The sequence below is a fragment of the Aythya ferina genome (assembly GCF_964211825.1).
Source record: "Aythya ferina genome assembly, chromosome: 17".
NCBI lineage: Eukaryota > Metazoa > Chordata > Aves > Anseriformes > Anatidae > Aythya > Aythya ferina.
Window position 1 is genome coordinate 8,236,557 of NC_140316.1, and position 23,168 is coordinate 8,259,724.

At 48.6% G+C, this 23,168-nt stretch overlaps 4 protein-coding genes across 6 annotated transcripts in view; 3 read left to right on the forward strand and 1 right to left on the reverse strand.

Annotated features, from left to right (window-relative positions):
* MSI1 (musashi RNA binding protein 1) overlaps window positions 1-4,921 on the forward strand; it is a 29,393-nt gene extending 24,472 nt beyond the window's left edge. Inside the window, exons 12-15 of one of the 2 annotated variants that reach the window (XM_084538689.1) lie at window positions 914-982; window positions 1,069-1,223; window positions 1,646-1,735; window positions 2,654-4,921. In XM_084538689.1, coding sequence (XP_084394815.1) covers window positions 914-982; window positions 1,069-1,223; window positions 1,646-1,711 — 290 coding nt within the window. In that variant the 3' untranslated portion in view covers window positions 1,712-1,735; window positions 2,654-4,921. The remainder of the gene's footprint in view (window positions 1-913; window positions 983-1,068; window positions 1,224-1,645; window positions 1,736-2,653) is intronic. The other variant, XM_084538690.1, reaches the window with a different exon arrangement.
* A 2,989-nt stretch (window positions 4,922-7,910) lies between these two features.
* Window positions 7,911-9,891, forward strand: PLA2G1B (phospholipase A2 group IB). The gene is made up of 4 exons (XM_084538694.1): window positions 7,911-8,054; window positions 8,138-8,297; window positions 9,090-9,217; window positions 9,704-9,891. Exons 1-4 carry the CDS (start codon window positions 8,021-8,023, stop codon window positions 9,829-9,831), a joined length of 450 nt encoding a protein of 149 aa, XP_084394820.1. The 5' UTR covers window positions 7,911-8,020; the 3' UTR covers window positions 9,832-9,891.
* A 594-nt stretch (window positions 9,892-10,485) lies between these two features.
* On the forward strand, window positions 10,486-16,225 carry LOC311446009 (uncharacterized protein). Its single transcript, XM_084538693.1, has 5 exons — window positions 10,486-10,848; window positions 12,004-12,127; window positions 14,466-14,623; window positions 15,070-15,143; window positions 16,006-16,225. Exons 1-5 carry the CDS (start codon window positions 10,627-10,629, stop codon window positions 16,172-16,174), a joined length of 747 nt encoding a protein of 248 aa, XP_084394819.1. The 5' UTR covers window positions 10,486-10,626; the 3' UTR covers window positions 16,175-16,225.
* Window positions 16,226-17,113: 888 nt separating this feature from the next.
* On the reverse strand, window positions 17,114-22,979 carry SIRT4 (sirtuin 4). 2 transcript variants are annotated; one of them, XM_084538691.1, is made up of 6 exons: window positions 22,885-22,950; window positions 22,655-22,786; window positions 20,788-21,293; window positions 19,804-20,098; window positions 18,467-18,670; window positions 17,114-17,916 (listed from the first exon to the last, which is right to left on the reverse strand). In XM_084538691.1, the coding sequence occupies exons 3-5, from the start codon at window positions 21,285-21,287 to the stop codon at window positions 18,518-18,520; spliced, it is 948 nt and encodes a 315-aa protein (XP_084394817.1). In that variant the 5' UTR covers window positions 21,288-21,293; window positions 22,655-22,786; window positions 22,885-22,950; the 3' UTR covers window positions 17,114-17,916; window positions 18,467-18,517. The 2 variants fall into 2 exon arrangements, with proteins under 2 accessions (XP_084394817.1, XP_084394818.1); XM_084538692.1 differs by lacking the exon at window positions 22,655-22,786 and having other exon boundaries at window positions 22,885-22,979.
* Window positions 22,980-23,168: the final 189 nt, after the last annotated feature.

Consider the following 23,168-nt stretch of genomic DNA (forward strand, 5'->3'; position numbering starts at 1 on the left):
CTCCCCAGAGCGGTGTCTTTGGGGGCGATGCGGAGCTGCAGCATGCTCGCCTTGGCCCGGGGCCTGCAGCGAGAGGCAAACCCAGATCTAAGCCCTGTGTGACGTTTGCCTGAAACAGGCTGGTGCCTGCTACTAAATATTCCCTTATAAGCTAGTCTGGATTTCAGCCTTAACGTGATTGATTTGTTCTGACCTCTTTTTATGGTGCTCTAAACAGAATCACGGTGAATTTCACATTCAAGCATGAAATGCTGACCCAGTCATTTTAAGGGCAAAGAGAAACACGCTGGCTGCATGCCTCCTGCCCCGAGGGCTGGTTGCCTATGGCAGTCGAGTTGGGAATTAAAACTGCTACGTATAAATTAAGACTTACTGTTTTAATTAAGCCATTTTTAGTTCCTGCTCCCTTGGTATATGTTTCCTGCTCGTCTGCAACGAGCAGTGAGGGGCTGAGCAGTTCAGGTGTGAAAGCGGGGAGGATGGCGTGCCTTGAGCAGAGAAAGAGGTAGAAAGAGGCTGTTAAAATAAGAGCCTAAAAAAACAGAGGGGAGGGGCTGAGCCTCACATCACTGAGGATCGCTCCAAGCTGCTGGGTTTCTCCACGTTTATAGCCAAAATTTGTACCTATAACACCCTGGGATTTATCTGTCTCTCTGGTTCAGCTCTTCCACATCCCTCAGCTGCTCCGGGCTGTGGGGTTAGCAGAGCATGGCTCGTGTCCCCCCGTGCAAAGGGTGCCAGCAGAGGCAGGGCTGGGTGCTCCCCTGCTCTCCTCCGTGGACATCCTGCACACTGCACGTGGCCGATGTGCCTGCGTGGCCCTGGAATTTCACAGCAGGGACAGGTAGGGCCCCGTTGAGGAATTCCCCGTGGAGCCACGAGGTCCCTGAGGTGCCCGTGCCTTCCTTTGCAGCAATCCCCCTCACTGCGTATGGACCAATGGCGGCAGCAGCGGCGGCGGCGGCCGTGGTGCGAGGGACAGGTAAGTGCCACCTTCCTCCCCGGGGTGTGGGGCGGGACAGGCCTGCGTTTTGGGGATCTTCACTTCAGTTTTGCCACCTCTCCCAGGTTCCACCCCCAGTCGCACCGGCGGATTTCTGGGCACCACCAGCCCCGGGCCGATGGCGGAGCTTTACGGAGCCGCCAACCAGGACTCAGGGGTCAGCAGCTACATCAGTGCTGCCAGCCCGGCCCCGAGCACCGGCTTCGGCCACAGCCTAGGGGTGAGTGTTCCCTGCTGGGCTCTGCGCAGGGGGAGGGTGGTGGCAGGGGCAGGGGAGGGGGCTGCATCTCCACGCGGTGATGGAGGCAAGCTGGGGGGGAGCAGACAACTTTCTGGTTGGGAAATGCCACCGCTGAGCCCCGCGCTGCCGGTGCAGGATGCCGCAGCTCGCTGGGAGCCTGCTGCTTCCCTGGGCTCCGCTGGTTCTCCCCAGCCACAACTCAAGGTCCTGATCTCCAGACCTTCCCCCTACCTGGCCCAGATGTTCCCAAAGCTCATCTTGGCCCTGACGCAGTGTCCTGCGGGTTGCTGGGCTCCTTTAGTCCTGGCACCTGCAACTGGAACTGCGCTCCCAGCATCTGAACCGCGACTGAATATGTTTTGGTAGTAATTTTCTTCACTTCTCTTTTGTTTGCTTAACAGGGGGTTTTAACTCTTTCCTCGCAGGGTCCCTTGATTGCAACAGCTTTTACCAATGGGTATCACTGAAGCTGGGGACCAAGGAGGCAGGAGGTAAGAGAGCTTCAAACAGGGACGGGTAGTTAGAGAAGTGTGAAATTCTGAGCTTGGGCTCCCAGCAGGGGCTGTGGAGGCTGCGGGGAGGCTCACTGGCTTCACCCAGCCCATGCAGGGAGTCCTGTGGCCAGCCCAGGGCTCCGTTCCACACAGGGGTTGATTTCCTGCTCCTCGGGCTGGGAGCATTGTGGAGGGATCGCTTGGTGTCTGGGCACAGAGGGGGGGAGATGAGAGCACTGACAGGAAGAGGAGAGGTCTGCAGGCTTGGCCAGAATCATGACCTGGTGGCTCACCTGTGTGGCAGGGGGAGCCTGTCCATGCGGCTGGTTGTTCTCACTGCTGCTGAGACCGCCTCTCTGCAGGGCAGAGCTTTCCTCTCCTGTCTGGGAGAAGGGCAGAGGGCAATCTGGGTGCGATCAGTTCTGTTTCTGGTCCTCAGCAGGGCCTGGGAGGGAGCTGGTGGATGGCGTCTGGTCTGTGAACACGGCTGAAGTTTGTTGGCTTAAAAAGTTAAAAAAAAAAAAAAAAAAAAAAAAAAAAAGTTATTTTTTTTAAAGGAGGGAACAGCTGGCAGGGAAGGGTGTCCGGACAAGGCCCCCGGAGCCTGGCTGGGCGCTGAGCTGGGTGCTGGAGCTGTGGCTGGACCCTGCCTGGCTGCAGCCTCCCCAGAGCCAGGAGCTCCGCAGGTCGGGGCAGGCCGGCTGCACGGCGTGTGGAGCCTTGTTGGTGCTGTTAAAGAGGGAAGCAGCTCTGCTGGGCCCCGTTGCCGTGCCAGCGAGGTGCGGGGCAAGCCCGTGTCGGGGCAGGTCTGGCTGTGGAGTTATTCCTGCCGGGTAACCCCGGGAGAAAGCCCCGAGAGGAAAGCCGTTGGTTGTTCTAGATCCTGTCCCTTCCTCCCCCTGCTGTGTCCCGCAGATTCCCCAGTGACCTAACCGAGGACAGCGGCTGGAGGATCTGGTGAGCCTCGGGGGATGAGCCACGGTTACCTTTTTCTCGAGTCAAACTGCACACTGCCGGCCGGCTGCCAGGCTCCTGCCGCCCTGCCCTGATCTCTCCCTTTGACCAGACCACACTGGACTGAACCCGAGGAGATCATCTCGCTTTCTTACTAACCACCGACGGTTTACGCTTCCCCCTCCCCTGCCCCCAGCCCACCGGTTCTTCTTTTATTTATTTTATTAGCTGTTAGTTTTATTTTTTTATTTTATTTTTTTATCTTTTTTGGGGCTCCCCCTTCTTTTTGTTGTTTGCTCTTTCCCGAGCTAGTAGACATATTTTATGAATTGGCTTTGTGATTGTGTTAGGTAGTTTTTATTGAGGAGTATTTTTATTTGGCTTTGAAACTGTTTTGAATATTTTCAACTCTGTTGTTGTTGTCGTCAGTGTTTTTAAAGCACGGTATGTAACAAGAATGCAGTTCTGAAGGAAAGAACGAGACGCAGAGAGAGCAGAGGATGAGAGGAACTGATGTATTTCTATTTTTTTTAAAGAAACTGTTTTTAATTGTTTCTGTTTTGTAAATGTGAGGCTTTGAAAAGTGTGAAACTCCAAGGATCCGAAAACGTTGGACATCGCTATGGAACAAAACAAATGTATATTTTGCTAAGTGAAAAACACTATCTTACAGCTGAAAGATTTTTTTTTTGTTTTCCTAGGTTTAGTTTTACGTGGGATTTTCTTTTTCCTCCTGTATAATATGTAAATATTGCGAGCTGAACCTGGCTGCCACGTGCAGCCTGGCTCCGAGGAGCAGCTCCAGGTCCTGGACTTGGTGCCGCAGTGTGAGCAATACTCTCCAGCAGAATCCTGACAGGACTCCGTTCTTTTTTTGTACACCTTTTACTGTAAGATTTTAAGACCTCTGATGAGACGAAAGGGGGGGTGGGGGTGGGGGTGAGACGTACCGGCCACCGGCTGTTTTGCTGAGCGGGTCAAAGCTGCTTCCAATCGCTCGATGTACAGACTCCATCGCTGGGCTCCGCAGTGCCAGCCTCTGGTTTGGCTTTAGGTAAAGGGCTTTGCCGCCACTGTTTGTCTGGGTTACTTTGGAAGGAATCCACTCTCCAAACACTTATCGCTTGCGTCAAGATTTCCTGGGAAAGGGATCCTCCTCCTCCGGAGGCGAGGGTATCGGAAAGGGGAGGCAGGCAGGTTGGGGGGGGATGCGGGTGGTCGTTCTCTGAAGGGCAGGGCGCTGGGTTGGGGAGGCGTTAACGGGGAGAAAAGCATTAGGGTGGTGATTTGGGGGCGGGTTAAGGGCTTCTCAGGGATTATATGAATTATAGAATCGCAGCTTCCCATTTGCTTTACTCTTGTGTTCTGAAGACTGTGGGAATTTGTCCGTTGTCCCGTGCGGAGGTGGTCTGGTCCCTTCTCCACAACCTGCCGGGGCTTCCCCTGGCGCCACATGCCCGGGGAAGCCTCCCGCAGGAGCATACGGGGCAGGTTTGGGTCTGGATTTCAGTGAACCAAAGACCTTGTTAAGGGGGGTGATTAAGCCTTTTATTAAGATGCAGCCAAACTCTTTTCCCAGGGAAATAACAGCTTCATCTTAAGTTTTAAAAATCATTCCCTCTCTTCCCCCAAACTGAGCCCCCGTAAGGGAGAGGGGCTTTGAGGACAGGACCGGGAGGGCTGCCGTGCCCACAGGGCTCTTCTCTCCCATCCCTCCCCTCCCCGTGTGCTGGAGCTTGTCCTGACCTGGGCGATGTGTTTGGAGAGTTCTGTTTAGGTAAGAGGGTACTTAACAGATCAGTACTGAAAACACAAAGCAATAATTTTTGTTACTGAGACAAGAGTCTGTATGTCTGTTTTTTTAAATATTTCCTAAGTAAAGAAGAGCTGCATTTTATTGGGTTTATTTTTATTCTATATACTTCAAATTTGGGTCTGCGGCCAGCGCTTTCCTCCCTCTTGGTATACGCGCTGAACTGCTTCCGTGCCCCCTCCAGACATCCCAGGCCAGCTGTGCTGCTGCTGGGCTGCGATTCACTCTCTGGCCAGTGCTGCCACTGCCTGGAGGCTGGGGCTCCGGTTTCAGGGTGGGCATTTTTTTAAAAAAAATAATAAAGCTGTGTTTTTAAGCCAGTAAGTTATTACACTCCAATGTTTGTTCTCTCCACACCTGTAACCCTTTTTCCAGATTTCAGTTTTAAATTCCTAATAAATTATTTGAAAACTGTCCTCTCTCGTTATTTGGGCGTGGGAGATTTCTCCAGTGGAGGAGACTGCAGGTGAACTGGGAGCTGGCAGGAGGCGCATCCTGCCATTAGGATAAAAGCCCCAGGGCTCTGACTGTGTGTTCTGCTCCCAGCCTTTGGCAGCGGCCCAGTTTATAATGTGAGGTGGATCCGGGTTTAGCAGAGATTGTGCCTCTTCTTTACATTAGAGAGGTTTTGTGCAGATATTTATAGGTTCAAGAAGGGAGGAGACACTGGTGCTTGGAAGGTTGGCTCAGATACTCTTTGGATTCGTTGACTATGGTGAGCCAAGGAGGCTAGATCTAAGAAAATAAAATGAAGACATAGGAAGAGAATTCCTTAGTAGGTAACACTACAAGAGATGGTAAATTCCAGGAGTGTAACAGACCTGTTCTAGCAGGTCTTAATCACAGAGAATTCTCAGAAATGAGGTAAGGCTCAAACCTGAGAATTTAGGAATGAGTTGCAAATTGAGGTGTCCTCAGAATCGAACTGAGCACCAGCAGCTTTGTATATTGTACAGGTTGGGGAAGCCAAAAATAGCTTTAGTGGAAAAATCTGTACCCTTCTGGGAATTTTCTCATAACACACTCTTGTGCTGCTCACATGCTCGCTTTCCCACTCTGGGTGGTCCTTTTGTTGAAATCAGATTATGAAATCCAAAATATGACAGCATTTTTGTGACTTAAAAGGCCAGTTTAGTAGAGGTTTTCTTGGCAACATCAATAATAAATGAGAGACTGAGAAATGGGGAAGAAGGAACCACAGAAGGAACCTAAGGTTCATTGGTAGAAGAGAAATAAAACATTAAAAAAGGGAAAGGTAGCCAAGGGAGAATGAGAATGTCACTTAAATGGATATTGAAGGGAAAGTCAGCAGATTGATCTGTGGGTAAAAGATTAAATCCTTTTTTTCTAAATAAACGGGGGCACCGACTTTTTCTACATCAGTCTTTAATGTTTCTTTGATGTTTTCACCATTAGGACACAGGAATCCTGAGTCTGTATCCCAGCACCTGTTTGGCCTTAGCTAACCTGTGAGTGGGGAATCTTGGGGCATCAGAGAGCTTGTGAGCGATCAAAAAAGTCGGAATGATTCTGGTCACTCATCAGCAGGCCTAGCTTCAGCTAGGTGGCCTAGGGATGTGTCAGCACCCTGGGTGCTGTGGGCACCCTGATGTAGTTTCAGCGACTCTGAAGGGGAAGATGTGCTTGCCATCGCTTACAGAAACATGCATTTGATCCTACTGAAGGGTGCTGAACCCTACATTTCCTGAATAAGCACTCTGGATTTTAGGCTGTTTTCTCTTTCCTTACTCTTAAAACTTGATTCATGCTTTAGAAATAAATGCAGACTCTTACTATCAAGGGAATAGCCTACAATTAATATCTCAAGTGTGTAAAAATGCCAAACCTGTAGCCTTGGCAGCATTACAGGCTTCGGGGTCTGAATACGACTGCAGTATTTTGGACTCCTGGCTGACTGCAAAAACTTTTCTTACCCTTTTTTGGATCCAACTCACCTCGTGCCTTGGTGCAGAGAACCAAAGGGCCTAGATGGGCTTTGCTTTGGCAAGAAACTGCTGTCTCTGAGCTACAGAACGCTGTGTGCCTTGAAACTTCTAAGCACAGGTCATTTCTGGTGTAACTCCTCGGAAGTCACATAAGCCACAATTCATTGTTTAAGCCAGGTAACGTTGGCTTTGCCAGGAGAATGTGTACTGTGCCACCTGCTTGTATCTGAAATCAGCGGGCTATCACCAGCTTATCACTAGTTATTTCCATTTGCAATGCTACCATTCACCTGGCGATGGGTGTGAAATGGAGTAAGGCTGGCCAAAGGCACATAACCTGGAGGGAAACTATTTTATCCCCATATACTTAGTTAAATCTACAGACTAGCTAGTACAAAAATTAATTTTGCTTAACTTGAGGAACAGAGGTTCTATCTCAGAGGAAGAATGGGTAGTTTCTTCTGGACAGGCAATGTACATGTATTAAAAGGAAGACTACATTTATCAGGCAGATTTTGATGGATGGAAAGCAGAATAGATAACGGGAAGAAACTGCACAGCCAGCATGCTCATTGTTTCCAAAAGGCTGCAAATGTAGCCGCTCTGAAGATGGTAAGTCTAAACACACAAAACATGATGGTGATTTCAGGAGCCTGATGGCAGCCTGATGCCATCAGAATATGATTGCCTGGAGCATTCTCCAGTTTCACCCAGCTCCGCTAGGTTTTGCCGTGTACCTGGTGATGTGGTAACACACAGACCTTGACCAGAGAACACCATGTCTGTCCCTGCACTCCAACACTCCTTCTTCTTCTTGGTCCTCTGCATCTCTGAAGCCTCAGGGAAAATCCTGCTGAATATTTCAGTTAATATTTCCTACAGTCATCCCACCACCGATGTGTTACCATCTCCTTGTGCTCACGCTTTCCTTTGTTGTAGTTGTTTGTTATGCTGCTTCTCCTGAGAAATTTCAGAGGATTTCCACGTTGCTTGGCTCCTGGTTCTTGCCTAGCAGTACTTCTTTTTCCTATATGGAGAAAGTTAAAACTAGACTTTTTAAGATTAATTATTTTTTTCTGCTCATGCCAAGGGTCAATGGGGATAAGTGAACAACGTGTTATCTCGTTCCCTGAATTAGGCCAGGTGAATCAACGCAGAGATATAGGAATAATGATAAGTGGGATAGCATAGAAAGAGTATACAAGTATTAGTAACTGGCTGTTAGTGTCAGTATTTTCCAGCATAACTACCACATTGCTATATTTTTTTAGTAGAGAGCCCTTAAAAATGTCCAGCTCTTTTAGGCAGTCTTCTAATATGACCATTAAAATAATTTAATTGCAGAAATCCTGGAAAGCAAATATTTACCCTCCTGGCTTCCAGAGTTTGAACTCCACTGGCCTTCACCTGGTCGTGTCACAAGCTGCCGTCTACAGCCCCTGATGGAAGAAATCTGCATTCAGTAACACAAATACTGGCTTGCTGACCTCAGTTCTGTTTCAAGGTGAGTTTGTAGTATAAAGAGCTGCATTTTCTTTAGGACCAGTCTCATTGTCAAGACCTGCAAGAATGAAGTCCCTTGCCCTGCTTTTCCTGCTGTCGGGTGCGTAGGTGGCACTCGCCCCTCTCAGCGTGCCCGTGACTGGTAATACCATGCCTAACTCTAACCGTTGTGCTTCTCCTCAGTGGGTGCTGCCAGCGCTGATGTCTCGCCTCGCGCAGTGTGGCAGCTGCGCAGCATGATCCAATGCACCATCCCGGGCAGCCACCCCCTGCTTCAGTATGATGGCTACGGCTGCTACTGTGGCTTGGGAGGCAGTGGAACACCAGTGGATGAACTCGACAAGTTTGTACAACTCTGCTTTTACAAATATCTTTCCTAGCTTGCACTTTCTCATTTCTGCATGCCTGCTTCTCCTTAGCTGGCCCTGTATATAAAAAAAATGCTCACAAAACTCTCTGGCTGCTATGGATAAAGTGTTCCCCCAAAGACTGGTTCAAGGAAAAAAGGTTGTGTAGTATCATACCTGAATGTCTTATTACTAGGATAAAATATAATCCAAGCAATGCATTCTACTTTCTCCTTCTGTGGCAGCTATGTTCCATTCATTCCAGCACCTTTGTGTTTTGTTTTGTTTTGTTTTGTTTTGTTTTGTTTTGTTTTGTTTTGTTTTGTTTTCCCAGCAGTGCTGTGCTGGCAGCCCAGACAGCAGTTCTGAGCCCACTACCCAGTGCTTGACCATCGACCTCTCAGGGCTGAGCAGCAAAATGCTAAGAAGTAGCTTGCCAGTTTGGAGCTCACATTAGACCGATAGCCAAGGTGCAGCGGATTGTGCCAGCTGTTAGCTTCTCAGCTGCCAGGCTGCTGTAAACACACGTGTACTTGGAACAGTAGCTGGCAGAGGAGGAGCTGAACTCAATGATCCTTGTGGGTCCCTTCCAGCACAGGATATTCTGTGATTGTGTCCCTTTGAGGTCCTTTGTGTCCTCTCTCATCACCGAGTATCTTGAGTTGTTTTTTTTTTTGTTCAGCGCCTTGTCAAAGCGTATTTGTAAACACTAGCATATTTACATGTCTCACAGGTCAGCTGAGCTTGCATTTCTGGCGTTTTCTGACCTCTTCCTCCTTGTCTTCCAGGTGCTGTCAAGCACACGATAACTGCTACTCTCAGGCAAAGAAGCTGTCAGCATGCACCACCTTAGTGGACAACCCCTACACAGAGATGTACAAGTTCAGCTGCACCAGCGAGGAGATCACGTGCAGCAGTACGTCCTCCTCTGTCTCACTCTGCTTTGCTCGGCACCTCGGCTGCAGCTGGGGTCGGGGCTGTGTGAACTGAATGTTTCTGTGGCAGGGAGGCCAGCACAAGGCCCTTGCTGTGGATGCCTCTGAGGTGGCCCAGAAGGGTCAGGGCGTGAGGTGGTGCACGTGGGGACCCGTCCTCTCCTCAGGGGGATGAGGTCCTGCGCTCCCACACGAGGCCGTGGGGGCAGTGGGATGACTGGGGAGCACTGGGGAGCTCTGTTACATGTCTGTAATGCCATAGCCGAGCTTTTATGGCTCCTGCATGGCAAGAAGCAGCCAGCAGGACGCCAGGCAGAGTTGAGGGAAGGCAGGAGGGACTCTGAGGAGCCCCCACAGCCCCTGTGGGAGCGCCTCACGCCCGACATGGCGGCGGTGAGACGGGGGGGAGGCTGAGGGGAGGCGGGCGGCGGCTCTGAGGCTCTGACCGTCCCCGCTCCCTCCCTCAGGCACCAACGACGAGTGCGAGATGTTCATCTGCAACTGCGACCGCACGGCCGCCATGTGCTTCGCCAAGGCGCCCTACAACCCGGGCCACTACCGGCTGGACACGGCCAAGTACTGCAAGTCCTCCTGAGGGCCTGCAGCGAGCGAGCGGGCGCCGTGTATATAATAAAGCCGGGCTGACACAAAGCAACGCCGCCCCCGCGCCTCTGCCGCGCCTCAGCGCCTCAGCGCCGCGCGCGCCCCCGGCGGCCGTTAACGGCCGCGCGCGCGACCGGGTTCGGGGTGGAGGGGTTGGGGAGGGGAGGAGGGAGGGGGAGGGGGAAGGGGAAGGGGAGGCCACGCCCCCTCCGCGAAGGGTTCATTGTGGCGCGCGCGGTGTCCCCGCCTCCCCCGTCACTGCTTTCTTTGATTGGCTCTGAGCAGCGGCGGGGGCGGGGCCGGGAGGAGGTGGGGAGGGAGCGGGCGGGAGGCTGCGAGCAGGTGCGCCCCGCCCCGGCCCCGCCCCGCCCCTCGGGGAGCACCTCAGGGACCCGGGTTCGAGTCCCGGTGCCGCCCCGTCCCCTCACGGCGCTCCCCAGCACCCGGGCGAGCGGGGAACGGCGGCGGCGCGGCTCCCCCCGGCCCCCACAGCCCCGCCGCTGCTCCTCCGGGCTCCCGTCCTTTGGGGCACGGCTCGAGGCGTTTGGCCGTTCCATGCCCGCGGGGCTGTAGCTGTGGGGAAGGGGCGTCCCTGAGGGACGGTGCCGGGACGCAGCCCCCGGGGGCTGCTGCCGCCGGTGGGGGCGGCCGGAGGGGGCGGGTGGGCTCCTGGGGCTGCCCCCGGTTGTGGCAGGGAGCCCTGGCTCCTCAGCCAAAAACAGCTCAGCCGCGTCCCTCAGCATGAGGAGAGCGTGCAGCCCGCCTGTCCTCCCTGCCCAGGTAGAGGATGGAGACCCTGGACGAGTTTGACAACGAGTACCCCCTCAGCATCGCGTTCTGCAGGCAGATTTCCCCAGAGGACTTTGAGGAGCAGTCCGTGTCCTACACGCAGCAGTGCCTGCAGGAGCTGTACGCGGCCATGGAGCAGAACCCGCGGGTCTGTGAGAGGGCTTTGAGGAAGCAGAAACAGGTGGAGAAGGAAGAAGCTGGCTTGTTCTCTTACATAAAGGTACTTGTGGCCTCCTTGTAGGAGGCTATCAGGATGATAATGAGATAGGAGGGTGAATCACTTCTTTTTCAATAAAATAAAAACTGAGTGTGCAAGTCTCACAGCCAGATAGGCCATGTTGTGCCAATACTCATTTCCTGGTTTTCTTCAGGTGTTCATGTTCATGGGTTTTCTGGAAACATTGAGCTCTCTGTGTTCTTCTGTGGAAATCTGGAGGCTGGTGGATGTGTTTCCATCGTACTGCTAGGATGAATCATTTCTAGGGCTGCAAGTGCAAGATGAGGTCTTTTGTCCTCACACGCTAGCTTTGATTCTGAGCTCAGTGTTTGTAAAGGTCCTAAGTGTTACTGAAATCCCTTTGTAGGGATAAATAAAACCCATTGTAGAGGCAAAAGTAAAATACTATTGCTATGTAAAGAAACACTGTGCTTTTGAGCTGTACCATCCTGAGCTGGGAAGAGAGCTGGTCTGCAGTCAGAAGCATTTCAGAAACTTAGTATAAGTCTTTCCCTGTAGTAGTAACTGTAGGTTTGAGGTGGGTAGTACATCTGCTGCTGGGCCATTCTAGCGTTCCCTAGATACTTTCAGTGGAAAGATGGGAGTGCCAACTCATTCTATGTCTCTCTTACCCCATACACATTTCTGTCAGCCTACGCTTACGTTTGGACCCTTGGTCATGTTTCTTATTTACGCACGTTTGGTGGTGCAGAAGGTCTAACGGCAGATTTAACAGCCCCCCAGGCAAGCCCTTGTATAGGGGATCTTGTCACGTAGCATGAAGCGCCAGGCCCTAGGCAATGGCAGAAGTGGTGGCGGGGCTTGGAGAGGCTGTGCAAAGTTACTCTTTAGGGCTTGGAGGAACATTGTGGAAAGCAGAGTAACAGTAGGCCAGCGGTTGCTCAGACTGACTTATTGCCGGTTGACAGGAAGAACGAAGAATATATGAACATCTTTTGCCATGCCAGTCTGTGCTTCTGTTCCAAAAGCAGAAGTAGGAACTGAAATAAAATATTCCTGTGCTTGCTGTGCATGGGAGCTCTGAAGCTGTACAGAGCTGGCATGTGATACGCTGGAGGGATGGTGCCTGTGTGGGTTTATGGTGCAGAAGTGAACTCTCAGTGTCTTATCTTTGTCTTCTCTATTGTTGTTTTCTAGGCCAAGATTTTTTGGACTCTGCAGGGAGAATTGAATTACTCTAACTACATGGACATTGCAGAGATGAGAGAGAAAGTATGCCAGCTGAGACGAGACATGAAGAGAGTAAACAACTATGCTCAGGGTAATGACTGCTTCAGTTTCCGTTTGTGTCTGGAGACCAATACTAGACACTTGTACTGTTACTCTTCCTCTCAGGCTCAGCTTTTCTTCTTACCTGCCACTGTATACTTAGTGATGCAGAAGGAAGAGCACAGATGTGGTAATTAGGTATCTTTCCATAGTGGGAAGAGAGAGAACTGGGGTCTGCACACAGACTTGCAGGTATCATCTGTGTCTGGAGCACTGTTTTTAAATCCTGGCTAGCTTGACTCTGTCTTTCACCTTCGTGAAGTAGTTTTGTTTCTGGTCATTCAGGAAAGATCTCAGGGAGAACAGTGATACTAATCTACTATCTCATTCATGAATTTTCTTATGAATTCATGAAAAGTTCTCATGAATTATTCAGAGACACCAGAAAGGTGTCTCTGTGGTCTTTCTACTACCCCAGATCTGCTGTGTTGCTGCTGGATACCGTATTGATGCCCCTTTTCTATCAGCACCCAAACTGAAATCACTTGCTGCAAGTTTCTGTAGGAGAGGCATATATTTACTTGCTTGTCAAGACACCTGATTTATCTTCCATTTTGCAGGGCATAACTGAAACTTATTTCCTGTTTTTTTTGTTTTTTTTTTGTTTTTTTTTTTGGGTGGTTCTTATGAGCTGCAAACTCCATGTTTCATCACCCCCTTTAAAACAAGCTTTCCTCTTTGATCAGCTATTCACAGCTCCAAGTTTCCCTCTGACTGAAAGGTCCAATCACCATAAATCTGGCAGAGCTTTAGGAACTGTCTTCAACCCATTTGGCTGTGTGCAGCTCAGTAAATTGAGGTTATTATTCCCCTTCATGCTAAGCTGTGAAAACACATCAAAAAGCATTTGCTTCTTGTCTCAGCTCCAGTGCTGTTTTCCCCAAACAACAAAGGGACTCATCTTACTGAGAAGGCAGCCGTAATCTCTGGCTTTCCTTACCTGCAGGTACAGCTGCTTTATTGTAGAAGCAGTAATTGCACAGGCAGCCGAGGAGCCGTGCTGCAGCCACAGCCAGTTCTGTGCACAGACACAGAAGTCCCTCATTACACCAAGCAAGCTCTGTCTTGCCAAGTGCTAAACGGGAGGGTTGTAATCTGATTTTTGTCAGATGCCACTTGCTTGATTAAGGAACCAAGCATCGCTTCCCACCAGCAGTGGTTTGTGTCAGACTGTGAACTCTGAATTGTTGCAGGTTTTTACAATTACAAAGTCCAGTTGGATTTCTTCTCCTTAGCCCTTGCCAAGGACCACGCTGGACATTTGGATGCAGCATGTGTCTGTCTTTTGATACTTTTTTTTTTTTTTTTCTTGGAAGATTCTTCTGATAAAGGAGTAGCAGAATGTCCCAGAAGAGCTCTCATATTAGCAAAAATTCACTGTTTCTGATTTGCATGTGCTGAAGCTGCATATGTCGTCAGGGTCTTGGCAAGGGCTAGCAGCTCACTTGGGTCATTCATTCAAAGCTGCTCACCTCTAGTTTGCAAGAGCTGTGCTGTACACTGTGAGACCTTTTAACGCAAAATGCTTTTTATAATCCTCCTCTTTTATTTTTAGCCTTATTGTTACCTGCCTGGCCAATTGTCAGTGTGAGCAGGTATGATTTTCTTATTGTCCATCTCTTACTGTCCGTTTCTTATTGTCCATGCGTCCTGTATCTACCAGGACTTGGGTGCACAGGTGACAGACCACTCAGCTGTGCAGCTCCCACTGGGGACTCTTCCACTTAAAATCTCACAGAAGCAATACGATAGGAGGAAAAGGACTAATGGGCTTCTTTGTGTTATTATGCCCAAAACATCATCCAGATTTTTTTTAACTTTAACCAGAAAGATTAAAGCTGTTTAACACCCCACATATCAGAAATTCCTGACCTTTTCAGAAAGAAAGCATCAGTCAGGAGAAATCTGGCATCTGAAAGGTTTTTTCACATGTATTATATGTGAATATATATCAGTGATGAAAATGGCCAGACCAGTAGGACTGGAGAAGCAAAGTCCTCTATTGTAAATTTATTCTCTTGCTACAATTATATTTTCTGTAATCTAAAACCACAGCTGTTAAGGCTAAGTTAATTTAGATCTCAAAACCCCTGCACTGTGCAGGGTGTCATGACAAGAAGCACTAACCTCAGGTGTTTTCCTTTCCCATAGGCACCAGAAAGCCTCCCAGGATGGTTGCTTTCAGTTGCTATTTACCTGGGGCTGCCCTAGGACAGGTTATGTGAGAGGAAGACTCCATCTGTCCTGCCCAAGCATTGGGTTTTGAATGAATAGACTGAGGAAACCAGTAACTTGGCACTGATTTGAAATATTTTTTTTTCTCCACACAGGTGCAAAGACTAGGAAAGGAAGACATACAAGGCACTCGTGGGGAAAGATGCACACTCTAGAAGGTGGATTTAGCCCCTTGCGCTCCAAGGCTCCTGAACCTCCCAAGATCACAATGCCCAGGGTCTTTGGTCCTTTTCCAAAACTCACGAATCAGCAGGTTTGTCAGCAGGAGCAATCTGACTGTAGGAGGTGGGAGGCTGTGCTTACACCATTCCCATCAGGCACACTCCAGGCTGTCTCCTGGGTGCTGCTCCTTCACCGGAGTGCAGTTTGTGAGACAGCTCTCATCCTGCAGAACTCTATTACAAAGTTTGCTCTGAGGGTTTGCCCAGAACTGAAGGCAAGGTTTGCCAAATATGAAGTAGCTTTTGTTTGCTCTGGGTAACTCCAGCCCCCCTTTCATAGGAAGGGCAGAAGCATCCATTATAAGGTACTCACAGCTCCTCTAGCCAAACCTCAGGAACCTGTTGTGTTAGGAACAGCTGTAAGAAAGAGTACAAGTTGTTGATTCAGCTAAGTTCATTGTTTAAAAAAACAAACAAACAAACAAAAAAAAAACCTGTACTTGTGCTGTTGTCTAATGTGTGCTTTTACCAACCACAGGTGGACAGAACTACAGTTTCAAGCCCTGATCTGAAATTCTGGTGGAATGGCATAGCAACAGTGAACCAGAAAAGGTAGGAGAGCACTGAATCATGCAGGGGATGATCATGGCTGGGTTAAACCAGACAAGGTTGCTAGGAAGGATCTGTGTTTCCCCATGGTAATAGGGAAAGAGATCATTCCTCAGGCTCTGTAACACTCTTATTCTGTTAGTTTCAGCCGGTGGTTGATTTGTGTCCTATACTGCTCAACCCTGGGGATTTCTATAACTATATCCAGGCTGGAAACTTGAGAAGCTGAGAGATTTCTCAAGACAGGTCTTTGCTAGCTACCTGCAATGGCATAGTCAGCTTCTGATAGCCGTTATCTCTCTGCCTTGCTTCTTCCTACACAAAGAGTGTCAAAGGAGTGACAGGGGAAGGTGTCAATCAGCGTTAGAGTGGTGCAGAATTGGCTTTTGGTTTGGAACTTTAGGCTTGCTGTGGCATTTCTCAGTTGAGCAATCTTACTTCCCAGTGGTGGTGGGGGAACACATTAGGAGATTAAGTGTTCTGATCCTGCTGTAGAAGTAGTCAATTTTAGTAGTGCTGGATCAGCCGGGTAGAAAAAAAGGAACAACTTTGTCTCAGCCTCATATTCATTTTATGTATATGTGCTCACTACTGTATAGTAATAAACCATGCACAGGAAATTTACTGTAAATGTTTATCATTTACTGTAAGTCACTGTCCCTCGTGACTTAAAAGCATATAGTGCAATATATAGTGTAATCTGTGCAGGGTCAGGGTAGAGACGCCTTTATCAGTGATGCTGAAGAGACGCCGCGACTCCCATGTGCTCAGCTGCTGAATTGGAGGCAGGAATGGGCGTAGCAGGTTTAGTCACCTGTCACATTGGTAATGCCCGGTCCTCACTGCAGACATTTTCTTCTTTCAGACTTCCTGGCAGTGCTCCCACGCCTCCTCCTCAAAATGCTGGCTCTAATGACACCAAACTGGCAGCCTCCGTTTTCAACACAACTATGACATCCACGTTTCAAGGTGGTGCTGAAGATGACATGGATAATGAAAAACCTGGCCCCAGTTCCTCTGCTAAAGAGGCATAAATGTCTCTTCTAATATGAAAAACCTAAACGAATAAACGCTGTGCAAGTGCCCTGGTTGCGTGTGGAGGCTCTGCTATGCCTTAGCCATGGTTTCTGCAAAAGCTTTCATTAGCAGGACAGCTGTACTAAGAAAAAGATGACTGACATCTATGAGCTTCCTTCACTACCAAACAGCAGATTTCTAACTCACTGGCAAGTAGGATCACCATTAAATGGGAGCAGAATGCAGGTAGGGGTCCTGAACTTACCTGACATGGCATTGAAGTGAAGCAGCGTCTCCTAAGACCCATTATAGCTAAGTCTTGAAACATGTTAAGTATCTAATTTCCTCCACCTTCTGCAGAATTGGGTCCTCGAGTATCCCTTTGATTCTGTATTTTACTTGCTCCTGAAAATGGCAACAACAAAACCAAGAATTTTTCATCCTGTGGCCAGATCTCCTGGCTTTGTTATTGCCCTTTTAGTAAATGACTCTGGCACTCTTTCTTCAAAAAAAGTTCTTGTCAAAATCATCAGTATAGGACACATGACGTGAGGAGTAGGTTTGGGGCATTTGGAACAACAATTACACTCCCTCATAACCATGAGAGGAGTGGTAGATTCATATGGAAGGTTGGGTGAAAAATGTGATGTTCCAGTCTGGGCAAGATTCCCCACATATGTTATAATATATGTAAAGCTACCACCCTAAGGATTACCAAAACATGGCTACCCAGTAGTGACAGATCTGTTAGGAGTGTGCAAAATCACATCTGTGAATAGCTTGAGCTCAGTCCTGAGGGAAACCTATTGTGCAGATTTAATTGCATCTCTCTCTCTCAATTCATCAACTGTTAGTAATTACATCCTGCATTTTTGCAATGGAAAAAATGAATCTAAACTGGCTATTGAGACTGTCCTTAAATAAATCACAGGAGGGAGAGGAAATTGCAATGCAAATAGTATCAGTCATGTAAACAATTTTAATTCACTACTTAGTTATTCATTAATTAAATAACATCTTTAAAAAATGCATTCTACAAAAGGTAGCAGCCACACTGAAAGCAGCTCTGGTCAGATATTAGCTTAAAGTAAATCCTCTGGCATCTCAACAATATTCCATTTTTAAAGCGTTCAGATAGTAAGCAGTTCAGCTGGTCAGCTGACAGTTGAGAGAAGTGCTGACTTCCCCTCTTTGCTCAAAGACGTCAACCTTGCAGTCTGTGCTTTCAAATCATTTCTTACAAGAGCAGTATTCTTGTTCAGCTTCTCTTTTTAGCCATTTTTTTTTAAATGGCAACAGCAAATCCCCTTGAGTTCTTACCCTCTTTAGCATGCCCCACGTTTGCCCACTAATCGCAACGGATCCTACAGCTGATACTGTGGTGTTCCACATTGCTCTCCTCTGCTATTCTACCTCAAGTTACTTGGTAAAACTCCCTGCCCCTCACTCTTCTCCTGGGACAACTATTCAAAAAAAAAAAAAAAAAAAAAGTGTTTTGTTCTCACATGTCTGATTATCCTGTCCCAGTGAGTGCAAAGAGAAGGCACTGTTTACAACGACAAAGTAAGGCAGAAAAGACATATTTTCATCATCATTCTCCTTCCTTGTTAAGTGGAGCGGGTGTCAATGCAGGAAACAAACTGGTCAGGTCGACATGCGCGAGGCTTGCTGCCCTCTCCTGGTGTCATCAGGGGCCACACGTAAGGATCTCACAGATGCCCCTGAGATTGAAGTTTTTCCACTTTTGAGATGGTAAGTCCTGTAGGAGGGGAGGTAAGAAGCTGCTTTATCGATGGAATCGACCATTTTCGTTATTCTCATTTCAAAAGAGCAGTGTTTTGATCAGCTGGATCAATTCAACCAGACAGCTTTCAAATTGTCAGTACGAGTACAGTGACTTGAGAAACTTTCATGAATTGGTTTGTTACAATGAAAATTGTGTGCAAAGGTAGCAGCACTGATCACATTCTCTGAATCTGCAGATGCCCCCGATCCCCTGTAGTTTTCTGTTTGTGACAACTGGATTGGAGGTCAACATTGCTAGGTTTTCTGGTCTCCTTTGCCTAATTTTCTGGGAGCATTTGCACTGAGTATGCTTTCTGTTTATGATCACGGGAAGCAGTATAATAGCCCATCAGAGCATACCAGGTACAGATGAAAATTTGCAGCCAGGCTTTGATGGAGACGTATTTTTGATGGGAGCATTGTGGGAACATCTTTTTAGTTAGCACATCTCAGTCACAGATTTTAATGGATACAGAAACCCATCTTCTTACCCTTTAAGGTGACTGACCAGGGAAGGTACTCACCTTGGAGAAATATTTTTACTCCTGATAGCTGCTGATGTTCAGTTTGCTGGGTCAGTGTGCAACGATCAGAGGCAGCAGCTCTCCACAGCGGGAATTCAGTTTTAAGGATGCAAAGTGGTCTAACCTTGTGGGCCCGATGTTAAGGATTGCAATGGGCAGCTGCTTCTCCCGGGCAGCAAGAGCAAACCTGTAACCAGAGTATACCTGCAGGAATACCAGCAGAGAGAATTATTGGCAGCACAGGCAAAGGAGAGCTACAGAAAGGTCTAAAGAAAGTAAAGTAGTTGCTGTTGGCAGAAAAACGGGGCTGTATGTACACTCTATGTTATGCAACTGCACTTAATTCAAGTAGGAGGTTTCTCCACTCATGAGTGCACAGAAGAGAACAGCTTTTGACTTCTTATCAGTGAAGGGTTTCCACTTTTGTAGAAAATATATACATTGAAGGGGAAAGCCCTTGTCTTTTAGTAAATCTCTGCAGCAGTTTTTATTAGTTATCATAGGTACTTAAATGCTTCTGCTTCGATGGTTCTCACATGGCCCAGTTTAGGTACTACAAGAATGAACGTAAGGCATTTCAATCATTCCTGTGCAAAGGATTATGTGCTTAAGAAGTGCAAGCTCAAGGAATTTGTCTCCAGTATCCTGAAGTGAATTGCAATCAGCCAAGCCTTCATTTTCTGCCTTTCTGGAAAGCTTTAGTTTTTCTTAATGTAATAGAAACTGTTCCTGGAAAATCTCTTACACAAACTCTATTCCAAAAGCTTTCACAGGTTAAACACCAGGGTTTTCTAGACCACCTTATCTTACAGATAAAATACAGTTCACAGAGAAAACGTGGTGTGATACAAAGGACAGTCCTAAGCAGCAAGCAGAGTTCTGCTCTCTTCTTCAGAAGCTTAATTAGAAATTAGAAGTCCTAGACTCTGGTATTGCACACAGCTTTCCATGAGGCCTAGACAGCTGGCAAAGACTAAAAAATTCAAGGAAAAAAAAAAAGTGGGGTGGTGATGTTTGCGGAACTGAATTGTGTCAGGTATCCTGGCTTTATGGGCAACTGTGAGCCTCCAAGGCAGTGATGGAGGAGGCAGCAGAGTGAGGTCTGAAGTGTGAATGGGGTTATTTACAGCAGCATGGCTGAGACTGGCAGTGGAGTTGCAGGCTCAAACAGGGTAACTGTAGAACTAAATCCCAACAACAGTAAAAATAAATTACCAAGAAGCTCTGAAGTGGCTGTGGTGACTGCAAACAGCAGTCCTAATTTGGGGGACTAAGAACTTGTTGCCAGCAGAGTAGCCCAGAAACAGGAACACAGGGTGGGAGGAAGACCTCCTTACCTGCATAGAGGATCCTGCCACCAGCATGGAGTCTGACTCTGCCAGGCGTTGGTGCACAAAATCCACCTTTTCCCGGCTCACCGTGTCTCCAAAGAAGGTCACGTCGGGCTTCAGGATGCCACCGCATTTACTGCAAGCTGGGACTTGGAAATTGCGCACCTGCTCATCCGTCAGGAAGACGTCCCCATCCGGAGCCACACCGAGTGCTTCAGCTTTCCAGGTGGGATTCAGAGCTTCAAAATGCTCCTGAAGCTCAGAGCGCAAGGTTTGATCTCCACAGCCCAGGCAGAAAACCCTGAAATGCAGAGCAAAGTCATAATAGAGAGAGAGAAGCTTCTAACGAACTCATTCCTTAGAACAAGGAACAAACTCTGAGGAACTTGTTCCTTAGAAGGCCTGGAAAGTCTGTTGTCATCGCCCCCATTTATGTAACAGACAGTGCAGGTCACTGAGCTGTCTTTCTGCCTCCAGCTGTTGCTTTGCAGGGATGCTCCAGGGTAAGCACTTTGAACCCTGTGCATCCCGTCTCACAGTTAGGGCTTGGCTTTTTCATCAGGAAGTTCTGGGTGACCACAGGCAGACTGTGATGGCTCCTCTCCAGACGACCAGCCCGTGCATTTCTGGCACCACCCTCTCTACTTAGCCCTGGACACTCTTTGCATCCTCAGGATCCCCCTGCCTTCACTAAGAGGACATTTGCTGCAGCAAGGAAATGGGAGGTTCGGACTGATATAAGTTCTAAGCACGACCCAAACAGCACTCCAAAAATGGGGAGTTGTTTGTTTCTTAAACACCGCTCTGTGAGCAGCGCTGGTGCACGATCCTCATCACCCCAGCACAAAACCACCCTTGAGCACGCCATCTCCACTAACATAGAGCTTTTACATTTTGCCTCCTTTTTCAGCAGCTACCACTGCACTGACATGTTGGTCACCCCGATCGAGACACGAGAGCATCAGCCATCCTCCTGTCCCCGCGGGGTACCTGTGTGTGCAGCCATGCAGTTCTGTCAGGCGCTGGCTCCCAGCTTTGGTGTGAAGGGCGTCCACGTTCTGGGTCACCAGCCAGTGAAGCTTTCCCAGTTTCTCCCAGTCTCTCAGCACCAGGTGCGCCGTGTTGGGCTGGTGGGAGGAGAACTGGGGCCAGCCCACGAAGTTCCTTGCCCAGTACCGCTGCCGGGCACTGGTGCTACGAACAAACTCTGCGTGCTGGATGGGCCGCCTGTCGGTCCTGGCGTAGAGCCCGACTCCTTCAGAGCGGTAATCTGGGATCCCTGATTCTGTCGAGATTCCAGCCCCGGTCATTACAAAGAGCTTCTTGGAGTTAGAAACAAAACGCTGCAGCTCCTCTACTTCCACAGGATCTGGGGGAAGACAGGCTGGCACGAAAGCCAAGTTTGGAGAGGGCCTGGACACGGAGTGGTGTCTGAGGTGATGGAGTCGGGTGGCTCGGCAACCCCCTGGCAACCTCCTGGCAGAGAACATGCTGAGCTAAAAGCCAAGAACAGAACACAGGGCAGGTAAAAGAAAGCAGAGAGCATGTCCCTGGATCTATGTTCTTTGGATTCTCTGGAAAACATTGCTGATAAGTTTTCTTTGCTCTTTTTTTTTTTTTTTTTTCTAACAAAATCAGAATGACTTTGGAGCAGTTAAGTAAACCCTGCTGTGTGAGGACAGTGTTTGCATGTCCCTTTCACAGAGGGGTGCTGAAGGTGTGAGGGTGTTAAAGGCAGTTTGAGGAGGGCACCAAGCACCTCACAGCTGAGCTGTTGCAGTGTAGGGACAGTTCCTTAAAGGCTGCCTGCTGGAAACGTGCCTGTGAGACCTGTGGCAGCTCTGAGAAAGCTCTTCAAGTAGCGAGCTTGTTTGTCTGCTAGGCAGGCAGCTCGCTCCTTCTTGAGCTCTGGAGCCTGGCTGGTTTTTATAGACTCCTGCTGTGTCTGAGTTGCTTTGCCTCAAGTCAGGTCTTCCTCAAATACCAATTCTTACAGTGAGTAGAGCAATATCTGAATACACTGGAAGTCTGGATGTTCAGCTGTATTTTGATACTAAATAGATGCTAGTGGCAAAGAGTAGGTTTGTCTCAATTAAACTCCAGCACTTCATTATCAGTTGAATTACAGGGAGAGCTGCCTGGATTCAGGGCCATGGCACCATACCCTAGTAAATTAGACTGAAATCACCAATGTACAGACGCAGTGGCCATGCCAGTGTTTTTCAGGGCTGACTGATATCAGGGCTGAATCGTGCAGGCTTATTCTGGAAAGCCTTCCACTATAGTCCCGAATTCTTTTTTATATCGAAGCAGAGGATTATGTTCATGATGATTTTTGCCTTGTTTTGTTGTTTAACAAGAGTAGTGTTGCGCCTTCCTTCTGTACAGGTTTAATTTTCTATATTAATTAATTAGGAGGGACAAAGTTTCCCAATAAACTGTAACTTGCTTCGAGAATAAGTCCTGTCGTGATGCTCCCAGCAGGCTGCTAAGCCAGCTTGATGGTGATTAAATTGCTTTAACTGATGAAAATTCTCCATTTCCCCCCCTTATCATCAAAAGATCTCTCAGAAGGAAGTGTTCAGAGGGGGAATGAAATGGAGATATAAAACAGGGTGACCCACAGGAGAGAGAGAAGGCAGCGGTGGGCGCAGCAGCAAGAACAGCAGCGCGTACATTTGAGGGAGGCTCTGAAGCATGACAGTGAGTGACAGAGAGAAACTTGCAAAGGGTTGAACGCTTCCTGTGAAATGCAAGGCTGCCGTCAATATCAAAGCGCTCAGATTTAAAAAAAGAACAACAACAATGCAAGCCAAAACCCAGCCACGCTTACGCAAAGCTCCGTAAAGCTACCTACCAGGGCCCACGGCTGGGGTTTGTTTTCTCACACACATCCGAAAGCTCCGCAGGAAGAGAGCAGCCAGCGCAGGCAGAGGACAGACAGCTTGCTACAGGGCAGAAATCCAGAACCGCATCACCCGAGCCTGTTCTGTAACAATGACACGGGGGGGAGGAGAGGGGCGGTGGGCACGGTGTGCACAGCCAGGGCCAGAAACACCTTATGGTGAGTAATGCCCCAAAACCTACCTGTCATAGTGCTGCCCGACCGACCTCTGCAGGCCTGCGGACGAGGAGTTTGCTGGGAAATGTAGTTTGCAGCGAGCCCGAGCAAACACTACAACTCCCAGGCTTCAAGGAAAAAAAAAATCGTCCCCCTTCCTGAAAGGTGTGCCTTGGCAAACACTGCGTGCTGCCCTCAGGAAGCACAGAATAAAGTCAGGTTTGGTACGGATGTAAGTAGTAGATAAGGTTTTGTAGGTCTGTGTCCTTATGGAAGCCTGCGTTTTCCTTTCGCTGCTGCTTACTTGTCA

Bases quoted from the DNA above. Each gene is read 5' to 3' on its own strand.
- PLA2G1B (XM_084538694.1), top strand. From the start codon at position 8,021: ATGAAGTCCCTTGCCCTGCTTTTCCTGCTGTCGG. The intron at 8,055-8,137 runs GTGCGTAGGTGG...GCTTCTCCTCAG, and splicing joins CCTGCTTTTCCTGCTGTCGG to TGGGTGCTGCCAGCGCTGAT. The intron at 8,298-9,089 runs GTTTGTACAACT...CTTGTCTTCCAG, and splicing joins CCAGTGGATGAACTCGACAA to GTGCTGTCAAGCACACGATA.
- SIRT4 (XM_084538692.1), bottom strand. From the start codon at position 21,287: ATGTTCTCTGCCAGGAGGTTGCCAGGGGGTTGCCGAGCCACCCGACTC. The intron at 20,099-20,787 runs GTACCCCGCGGG...TCTGCATTTCAG, and splicing joins CTGCATGGCTGCACACACAG to GGTTTTCTGCCTGGGCTGTG. The intron at 18,671-19,803 runs GTAAGGAGGTCT...GTATTCCTGCAG, and splicing joins TGGCAGGATCCTCTATGCAG to GTATACTCTGGTTACAGGTT.
- LOC311446009 (XM_084538693.1), top strand. From the start codon at position 10,627: ATGGAGACCCTGGACGAGTTTGACAACGAGTACCCCCTCAGCATCGCG. The intron at 10,849-12,003 runs GTACTTGTGGCC...GTTGTTTTCTAG, and splicing joins GCTTGTTCTCTTACATAAAG to GCCAAGATTTTTTGGACTCT. The intron at 14,624-15,069 runs GTTTGTCAGCAG...TACCAACCACAG, and splicing joins CAAAACTCACGAATCAGCAG to GTGGACAGAACTACAGTTTC.